General features: G+C 37.1%; 1 protein-coding gene and 1 pseudogene across 2 annotated transcripts; both read left to right on the top strand.

Moving 5' to 3' along the window:
- Nucleotides 1-1,865: 1,865 nt before the first annotated feature.
- Nucleotides 1,866-4,891, top strand: LOC116307772 (COX assembly mitochondrial protein 2 homolog). The gene is made up of 3 exons (XM_031718077.2): nt 1,866-2,044; nt 3,182-3,253; nt 4,172-4,891. The coding sequence occupies exons 1-3, from the start codon at nt 1,967-1,969 to the stop codon at nt 4,250-4,252; spliced, it is 231 nt and encodes a 76-aa protein (XP_031573937.1). The 5' UTR covers nt 1,866-1,966; the 3' UTR covers nt 4,253-4,891.
- Nucleotides 4,892-6,657: 1,766 nt separating this feature from the next.
- Nucleotides 6,658-9,956, top strand: LOC116307782 (uncharacterized; annotated as a pseudogene). Its single transcript, XR_016119051.1, has 4 exons — nt 6,658-6,802; nt 8,189-8,507; nt 8,682-8,781; nt 9,415-9,956. The product of XR_016119051.1 is annotated as an uncharacterized LOC116307782 (transcript).
- The last annotated feature ends 652 nt before the right edge of the window (nt 9,957-10,608 follow it).

The raw sequence follows: 10,608 nt of genomic DNA on the forward strand, positions 1-10,608 counted from the left end.
CGAAACGAGTGTAAGGTGTTTATGTTCGGCGCATAATATTTGCAATACCAGTCGACTAACAGATATGGATGTTTGGATACTGTCGTGCGCAATGTTGTTCAAAAGGCCAGTGCATTACTCCTTATTGCTTTATCTGAGGCCCTGTTCGCATGGGACGCTAATGATCCTAGAACGATAGGCTCTTCCTTACAGGCGAACAAATCATGCCTTCAGTTTACATGAGAAAAACACTTGCTCACTTATTGCGTCACAGATGGCCCTAGCTAGGTTTCTGTGTTGTCATATCATAAGAAATTGCATTGTCATGCTTAAAAACCTCATAGTATTACTCAAAAATGATGTAAAATGTTAGCTGACATTTAAAACATAGTACCTCTGTGTACTTAGATTTTGGATTAGGCCAGCTTTAATGTTTTTCACGTCTCCACTGTTTAGAGTGGACTGCTACATTTTGACTTTCCGTGATTATGTTTAGCGTGACCCTCCCCCCCCCCCCCCCCCCCCCCCCCTTCCTACGGCTACGGCTACGCCTCGAGTTGATATATTGTATACAACACGGCCACTTATGCTGTATATATTATGTAAACGAACATAAAAAGGCATTAAATTCCTTTTCTTAAAAAAAAATAAGACGTCGATTTTTGTATATAGTACATAAAAGTTGCCGATGAAATAAAAATAAAACGGGAAACAGCAAACTCTTAACCTCCCCTCTTCATATTCAAGCAATTAGCTTCTAACCCCCCCCCCCCCCCTCCACCCTACACTCCAATTAATCTTTTGACCCCCCCCCCCCCCCCTTTTAATTTTAGAACCCCCCACCCCTCCCGATAATTATTGCATAGTCCCTTAAGGGATATCTGATCTCATGAATTTAGGAAAAAGGGTCTTGTTTTTCATTTTACTTCTTAAAAATTCAAACAAAAAGGGTATGAAAGAAACGCCCACGGATTAGAAATATAGTGCATTCTTTTTATCTGATACTTGATGCAGAAAAAAAGAAAGAATTAAAGAAAAGAGGAAAGCGCAACTTCAAATTACGAATATTCTCCGCCTTAATTCTTTCGAGTTATCTTTTTCCGCAGGATCGATTTTCTGTTTTTCCTCCCTCCACAAAATTGAATTCATCACTATCCTAAATTTCAAAGCACCTAAGCTCTTGAAGGATTTGAATGGGGTCAGAGTTATTTCAGCCGGTTTAGTCCGATAATTACAACTGACGTAAAATAAAACAAGAAACAAGAAAGAAGATATAAACGAATGAGTGAGTGACACATTTGCATATTCAGACCCCTCACAATAACTCGTTTCTACGCATCGCGTATCCACGAGTTAAAAAGGGGGGGGGGGGGGGGGGGGGGACAAGAAAAAAGGTAGAAAGAAAGAAAGAAGAAAGAAAAAAGAAAACAAACAAAACAGGTCAACAAAGAGGGAAAACAAGAAAAGAAACGAATGAATTACAGGTGATTAAGGAAATTGCCTTTTTCATGTTGTTAAGGTGTAATTTTTTATTTTTATTTATTTATATATTTTTTTTTAATATTCGAAAATCTTTAATATATTCTTGTCTTTGGGGTTTTTCCTTTAATCGTCATGCACATTACCCAGCCAATAACTTATTGGGCCGTCATAAATAAATATATTTATGTAGTTTCAACGAAGACCTCCCTAGCTGCAGAAGGAAGGATCCACAGTGGCTACCAGATACTTTCTAGCTTGAATAGGAAGTGAAGTTAGACCAAAAACTTCTAGCCGTCCGTAGATAGAAATTCTTTATTAGAAAAATAAAATACAAAGATTTTTAAAAGAAAATCCACCCAAAATAATTGGGCTTCCTGTGCTTGCATTATCTACCACAGGAAGCCCATCTCGAGCTGAAGTCATTCGAACCAAACAAAGATGGCGGACGAGTTAGAGTGGATTTGAACAACAATATCTGGTCTGAAGCTTGCTCTCCTGGATAAACATGCATCCCCTACTAGCACCACATCTTCATAATAAATGTCTGGAACTTATTGAAATGTTAAACAAGTGCCACGATGAGGTAATTGTGTAAAACATCTTTGAAAAACGATCAACATTATGCAACAAGCTTGCTGTCCATAACAATTTAATATTCTTTTTTTTTTAATTTTTTTATTTTTTTATTTTTTTATTTTTTTGGTGGCTTGTCTTTTATTCCTTACTTTATTTAATTGATTTGAACTATGTATTGTTATTTTGCTGATTGTTTTATTCTTGAATTCTAATGCAAAGCCGAGCCCGTGAAACTCAACAAACTCTGCTCGATGAGTGCAATATGGGAAGGGTGGTGGTGGGGGAAGGGCGGGGGAGAGGATCAAGGTAAAAGCATTGGTCATGTTCACTGTATCTCTTAGGAGTGAAAATAAGCAATGTTGTATCTTTTTATAGGGTAAAATAATCGATGGTTTTCACAGCCATCATGTTGAATGAATTTAACAAAAGATTCGTCATTTGTCTCTTTTGTTATATCACATGTCTTTTGTTATTTCATTCTCTTGAGAATGATTGTAAACCAGGGGGTTGAGAATCAGGGTGAAGAAGACCCGATACTCTTGATTCTCTTGGTATTAAACTAATTAGTTTAAGTATATTATTAGGTTATAATAGACGACTTGCACTAACAGGTCATGTGACCCTTCCTCTCTTAAGACAAGCAGTTTTGTCAAAGTAAAAAACAGAAATGAAATGAGCATCTCGGCATTAGTAGGGAGGTGGAGTTTCAGCTCATAATAAGCTAAACAGAAGAAGTGGCATTAGATATAAGATTGAATGTTTTATAAAGATTTTTATCGAAAAATGTGCTGGACGGCAAAAGCTTACCAGCCAACACTTTCCCCATACAAATCCTTGTAAAATATTTGATTTTATATTTAATGTCATCTCTCCTATAGTCAACATTATGAGCTGAAACTTTGCCCTCTTTCGAAATTTGAGGCACTCTTTATTTCTGGAGTTCATTTTGACTCATTTGCTCGTTTAAAGGGGGATGGGGTCACATGACCTGTTAGTACAAGTCATCTATTCCTATAGTTTTATATTTTAGAGCTTTGAATTTCACTTCAGTAATAGCAAAAATGGGACGCAAGTGAAGATTCTGTTTCTGTTTTTTGTAAACTAAAGTAAATAATTATATTTTCTGCTTATTTAAATACAATAGCACAGGTTTGGAAAGTTCCTGGGAAAATGCAATGACATTGAACGCAACCTACAGCGTTGTCTAAAAGCAGAGGTATGAAGTTGGAAGTCATTCAAAACAGTCGTTTTGACACTATACACCTGTTATTTATGTTTGTATTGCTTAGTGACTATTTTCTTTTTTATTCCATAATAAAAATCAATCTAAACATCGCTGACAGCCATGTTGGATAGCAGAACAATAGAATCCCTTTACTCTAGAGAATTGAATTATTTCTCATTTAAAATGATTGATTAGATGGTGCATACCATCCAACATGAAAAAAGTGTCCTTGTTATTATGAGGGTAGCACTTGATAGGCAGTAGCTATTGTTCTCTCCTATGCTACAAGGGTTTTCTCCGGGTTCTTCGGTTTCCTCCCTCCGTAAAAATCAACATGTGAGTTGAGCGTTGTGTGCATAGAATATTGAATGTAGTGGTAGTGCGTGTGAGTGAAAAGTGTCCCCAATTAGTGCAAAAGCACTAGAATGACTAGACACTTAAATAAAGTGATTTATTTTCTTTTTTAACAAACCTGTGGCCCTCATTCCATGATTGAATTGGAATTTAGGAGTTGAATTTTGTGGAGGGAGGAAAACCAGTGAACCTGAAGGAAAACCCTTGAAGCAAAGGAGAGAATCAAACAAACAACTTTACTCACATAAAACACTGAGCCTGGTGAGACTCAAACCCAGGTTGCATTGATGAGGGGCAAGCACTCTTACAGCTACGCCACCCATGCTCCCAACATTGCTGTCCAAGGGCGGATCCAGCCAAAATTTTAGGAGGGGGGGCTAATTGAGTTTCTTCCATCAGCACATTGGAAAACAATATAAAAAACCTTCGTTTTTTTCTGCTGAAGGGGGGCTTCAGCCGCCCTTTGCCCCCCCTGGATCCGCCCTTGCTGTCATCAACATGTGATTGTGTGAAACCTCTATTAGGACTTTACCTATTTTGTTTTATTTTTCTTAGTCAAAAGAAAGACGACAAAGAAATATGGAAGAATCAAAGAAAAGGAAAGAGAAGTTCAGAAAATTTTGCTCGGAAACTTAACATTCTTTCAAATTTCTTATCTTCTCCTTAAGTATATTAAAACAAGGTCAACTGTGTTACCATGGAAACAAAATATGCAATCTGTAAATTTGAAAAGTGATTACCATATGGACTATATATCTCAACACCTTTTCTAAACTAATATTTGAGTGCATGCCATACACCATTATAAGCAAAACAAACAAACAAACAAACAAAAACAAAAATTTTAATAAAATGGTACAATTCGTAATAGATGTAACTTGGTGCAGGGCTTGTACGGGTTTTGGAAAGTCTTGGAAAGTTTTTGATAATGGAATTTTTCCAGGACTTTGAAAGTTCTAGAAAATGGATTTTTGGTCTACTGGGCTATGGAAAAGTTATGAATTTTGTGTAGCTTGTCTAGCTTATACCTTGGTAAGAATTGTTTTCGTTGTAAACAATGAAGTTTTTTTGTCAGCAGTAGTGTACGTGTGGTGTGCGTGAGTCATTGCCTGTTGCAGAACCTGCTGGCATTTTGGTCACCAGAGCGCAAGGGCGGATCCAGCCAAAATTTTAGGGGGGGCTAATTGAGTTTCTTCCATCAACACAACGGAGAACAATATAGAAAAGCATCGTTTTTTTTCTGCTGAAGGGGGGGGGGGGGTTTCAGCCACCCTTTGCCCCCCCCCCCCCCCTGGATCCGCCCTTGGAGCGATGTCATTTATGCTTCAGATCCATGAATTTGGCTTTATTTTTGTGCTGTGTGTGTGGTTTTGGAAATTTTAGTCAAAGGGCTTTGGAAAGTTTTGGAAATCCTCTCAGTGGATCCTGTACGAACCCTGTTGGTAACCATTTATTTCCAAGCCAATCAATCAACATATAGACGTCTTATGCCTAGGTGTAATGTTTTCCCATTTCAGACATGTTAGTCATTCCGCTTCGGTCGTGCACAAGAGGACATGAATATGAATACAACTCAAACAAAGATTTTTATTCTATAGTGAATAAACATTTGGTATGAATTTGGAAAACAGTATGCCCAAAGAGGTTTATAATAATTGTTTATCATATGATTATCCATAAAATACCCATATTTCTCCTCGAAAAACTGATATTTTCACGTGAAAATAACGTTACCGTGTGTATTTAAGCTATTAGTTTATAAATAAAAACTTTTTATAATCATAAAAAGCTTGTTAAGTTGATTTTATTGATAATTATATAATAAACAGAATATTACATGGGCGCTTGGAGATACGAAATTTATCTTCTCGTGTACAAAATCTCTCACTCGTGAGAGATCTTTTCAACACTCGAAGGTAAATTTCGTATCTCCGCGCGACCATGTAATACCCTCTATTTACATTGAGTTATGAATGACAGATTGCTTTTATGCAATTTACAAGCATGAGAGATGGTTAGTATGAAGTGTAGACACTGAGAGTGGTCACTGCCAGGGTTTCTTTACGTCCTCAGTGGTTCTTTTACGTCTCTTCGATGTTGGTTAGTAATGATGAGTGTGGAGAGACAGGAAAGTCCAACTGAGCCAACCGGTTAGCGATTAACTAGCTAGATAACTAGATTTAAAGCTGATTCAAACCTTGCAATACTTTGTTCATGGATTGTAAATAATTTGAAATATAGTATACTATAGCACTTCTTTGCTTTTTTGTTTGTTAAAAATTAGGCTTCGTCCAGCAACAGAAGTAAAATAAAAATATTTATTTCCAAGTTTTTGATAATGAAATGAAATAATTTCAAATGAAGTCAAACACTAACTGAAAATACTATAGTGCAAACCATATATCCGTGAAAAAGTTTAGTAGGTCTAAAGTCTACGGTCTACCGAGGTCTACCGAACGTACTAGTTTATGCAAATATGTGCAATTTTTTACGAACTCCTCTAATTATTTGACCGATGCCTTTTAATCCCGTGAACCCACAGGTAGCCCAAGCTTGGTTTCTGTGGTGTCCTGTTATAAAGAAATGTATGGAGATTCATCACAAATTTCAATAAAATCATTGAAACGTGAAATAAAGCCTCGAAATTTCACCCGATCATTGAGAAGTAGCATTTCTTTGGCTCTGCGTGGTTATTTTTTGAATTTAGCCAGTTTTAAGATGTTTTCCCCACCAGTAAGAAATAAGAGAAGGTTGGAAACTCGAGGCCCTCTTCTCTTATTTCTTACTGGTGGGGGAAAAAATCTTAAAACGGGCTAAATTCAAAAAATAACCACGCAGAGCCAAAGAAGTGCTATTTCTCAATGATCGGGTAAAATTTCGAGGCCTTATTTCACGTTTCAATGATTTTATTGAAATTTGTGATGAATCTCCATACATTTCCTTATAACAGAACACCACAGAAACCAAGCTTGGGCTACCTGTGGTGAACCAGAACAAACAAAGCTTTTCTCAGAATTTTTTTCCAGAGTTTCCAAGAATTAGCTCGCATCACAGCTGGTGATGAACAAGGGGGTCTATATAGACTTATGCTTTATACTAGTTCAAACTTAAAATCAACGATGGGCCTTTCTGCTCCTTTTGCTGTTCTTTTTGCTTTGCTTCCAACATTGGCTATTGCAGACCTCTGTGAGTGTTTTTTTCTATTACATTTTAATCTAACGGGTTATATTACTACCTCAGAAAAAACTCTTTGCATCTTATGATAGAGATTAGTAATCCAGAACTTTTTCAAGCCTGTTATTCATTTATTCGGTTTTCATTAGTCTTTATATTCACTGAAGTCATAAACTTGCATTTTGTTCATCAAAATTTCTGCATAACAGTATAACTAGTGTCTCAATTGATTGTCTGGACAGTGTGGACACTCGAATCGTTAACACTTCGATACTTTTTTTCTACTTTTTCAACCCCCCAGTAATGGAGCATTGATTTGTAATGCAGCGAGTGATCAAAAAAAATTCAAAGATTTTAAAGTATGTATTGGACAAAAGTTGTTGCAAAAGACCTCCAAGTGTTTTAGCTCGATTCATTGTCCTCTCTGTAAAGAATGAAATAATTTTGAATATTAAATGAATGCAGAACAAACTAAGAGTCATTTTTCCAAAAATCAGACTCAAAAGTTGTCTTTTTTGAAAGCGTTTCCAAGTATTTCTTCAGACCAAAACGAATAATGAATATAGGGGAAATAACGATAAACGTAACAGTGTATTACTTAACGACTAATTCAGAGCGAATTTTGGACAATTTTAAAGAAAAAAGCCAAAAACTAAAAGTAGTACTGTTTGATATTCGGCCATAATAGGCTCAACACTTAAAAATTCTTAGGATAAAATACACTGTTAGAATCTAGGATAATCAACTTGACAACATATGAAAAATTCAGTTAGTTTGACGACCTAGTTTTGCGAAGCGAGCGAGAATAAATCTGTCCAAAATTCGCTTTGCTAAAAAATTTTGTTTAGAACTATATATGGTCAGTGTTTTTCAAGACATTTAGGCCACGTCTACACTAAAACCATAAAAAAACGCAGATATGATCGGAAATGTCGTACTATGATGGATGCATCAGCGCATGCGAAAGACAGAAATACAAGTGCATGTGAATGACGTCAGCGTTTTCAAAAGCCTCCTTGTCCACACCACTAGGCCTCTCCGTTTTCAAATGTCTCCACTCTGTAGAGCGTTTTCAAATGTATGCATTTTTCGATCGTTGTAGTATGAACGCAAGGCCAAACCGCATCGAAAGTATGCGTTTTGAAAACGCATCACTATGGACGTAGCCTAGATTCAACTTATGGATAGATCGTATTTTTGAATCTGAAGATTGCGTCAGTCACCAAAACATTCTTTATTTTCCTTAAATTTATTAGAAAACTAATATCTTTTATTTATTTACTTATTTATTTTATTTTATTTTTTTCTATTATTGTTAAGTTACATTTACTTATAAATAGGGAGAAATTTTACGGCACTGAATTTAAAAATCAATTATAAATGCCATGTTTTTCGCAGCGCTGTACAACAACAACTGCCCAGATTTTGCTCGAGCCTTGGGCAAAGGTTGCTCCATCAACGATGACTGTACAGAGATAAAATGCCAAGAGAATAGTTTGGGCGACAAAGAGCTATCATTGACTATGAAGATTAATAAATGCGAAGAGCCAGTCACTGTTGACATTACCATCATGGATTTTCTTGGCGAAAGACTTTCCAGTCAAGCCAAAAGGTTGCGGTACCAGGTTTGTCTATCAAGCCTCTTGGCTCGCTTATCTCTGCTGGGGTCTACCTTCAAGTTGATGTGGAAGACACTGGGTCAAACTTGCAGCTCAAGGTGCTTAACATTTATGATAATCAAATGCTCCTGTTCTATACTACTTCTACTGCTGCTGCCGCTGCTGCTGCTGCTGCTGCTGCTGCTGCTACGTCAACTTCTCATACTCACGCTCACGCTCACGCTCACGCTCCCACTCACACTCACACTCATACTCATTTGGTTGCATTTCAGATCATAATCCTAACTGGAATCGAATTTTTGGGAAACTTCCAGAAGTTTACCACCGACACCATTGCTAACAGTGACTTGCCCATAGGAACCTCTGAGTGTGGTGAGTAGTATTGACGTATCTATGAGTGTGGTGAGTAGTATTGACGTATCTATGAGTGTTGTGAGTAGTATTGACGTATCTATGAGTGTGGTGAGTAGTATTGACATATCTATGAGTGTGGTGAGTAGTATTGACGTTTATTATACAGATATCGATGAAATACCAGGTTTTCTCTAGTGTCGAAAACTTGATATCTTTCACCAGTGGAAGATACCATATCTTTCACACGTGAAGATATCGCTGTTGACATAGTAACGTATTTTAATAAAGAATTTTTGAGCTTTTGTTTTATTTAAGTTTCATCGATATCTATATAATAAACAGAACATTACATGGCCGCTTGGAGATACGAATTTTATCTTCTCGTGTTAAATTTAGATATCTCACTCGTTCGCTGCGCTCACTCGTCAGATTTCAATTGAACACTCGAAGATAAAATTCGTATCTCCGCGCGCCCATGTAATATCCTCTATATCTATGAGTGTGGTGAGTAGTATTGACGTATCTGTGAGTGTGGTGAGTAGTATTGACGTACCAATGAGTGTGGTTACATTTTCAAGCATTGCGAGACACATTGCTGAGAAAATTGCACAGTGTAATAGGACCTTTAAAACTGTATTTTTTCTGTGTCAGGTATTGTACGGTGGTGGAAGTCCATCGGTACCACCTTCCAGTACCTGTTGATTGCTGGAGTCATATGTTTCGTGATTCTACTGATCGTGTCCTGCTACTGTTGCTGCTGTAGGAAGCCAAACACTCGAAGAGGAGCAGTTGTAGCGCCAGCCCCGACAGCTACGATGTTTGCACCTGCTAACACTACCACTATTGCTATGCAAAATGTCAATTAAACATATGTGATTATGTGACTATTATGATTTCCAACCCTGGTTTCCGTATTGTTTTTCTTCTTCTTGCCTTATATTACAGTGAGTGCCCTGACTTACATCAACCCAAAGGTTGTTTCAGGGTTCTATCTGTGAATTAGCCCAACGTGCTCTGACTTTGATCAGCCCAGAGGTTGTTTCTGTTCGGGTAAGTAAGACTGCATGCCCAAAAATAGAACTTTTTCGACTTTAGTTTCTAAACAGCGTTTTCACCTTGGGTTTTTCTTCGGCACGAACTCGTCAATTGTTATTATTTTCAATGTTATTTTATTATTTTAACTTTATTGAATAAACAGGTGGAACGATTAAAGGGTAATATGATATATATTTGTGAATATTTGCCATGGGTGGACCGTAGTTTGATCGGTTCTTCTTCTTTTTCTTCCTTCTATTTTTTCCCTATATCCTTCGTTTTCACGTTACGTCATCCGGTGGATTTTAACCCGAGGGGGAGGGAAGTACTTCGACCCTGTTTTGTCTAGGGGTGTGCCGCCAGCAGAGGTATAAAACCCTGACCCTATTGAAGACAATTCAGAGTGAAAAATTCATACCCTATTCGATACATACAAGAAATTGCATACCCTATATAAGACACACATCTTACCCAGTGTTATAGGAGTTTCATAACAAAGCCGTCAAGGATCTGATCAACTTTTTATCAGGACCAAATAATGAGGCGCTTTGTTGCCAAACTACGGTTTGTATGAAATAGTACCCTATCCAAGACGTACACACAAAAACATAAAATTTACGATATATATCCGTTAAAATGTATACCCTGTGTAAAACAACAAGGCCAAAAACCATACCCTATCCAGCGACTCATACCCGTATGTACAACAACAACAACAACAACAACAACAACAATAATTTATTTGGCACTGCATACTAAAGGCCCATAGGTGTTTTTTCCAAATATTCAGAAAATATAAAATATATTAGC

This window comes from Actinia tenebrosa, unplaced genomic scaffold (assembly GCF_029948245.1).
Source record: "Actinia tenebrosa isolate PJP-AT-01 unplaced genomic scaffold, QUT_ActTen_1.0 PGA_scaffold0__85_contigs__length_37466705, whole genome shotgun sequence".
NCBI classification, from domain to species: Eukaryota; Metazoa; Cnidaria; class Anthozoa; order Actiniaria; family Actiniidae; genus Actinia; species Actinia tenebrosa.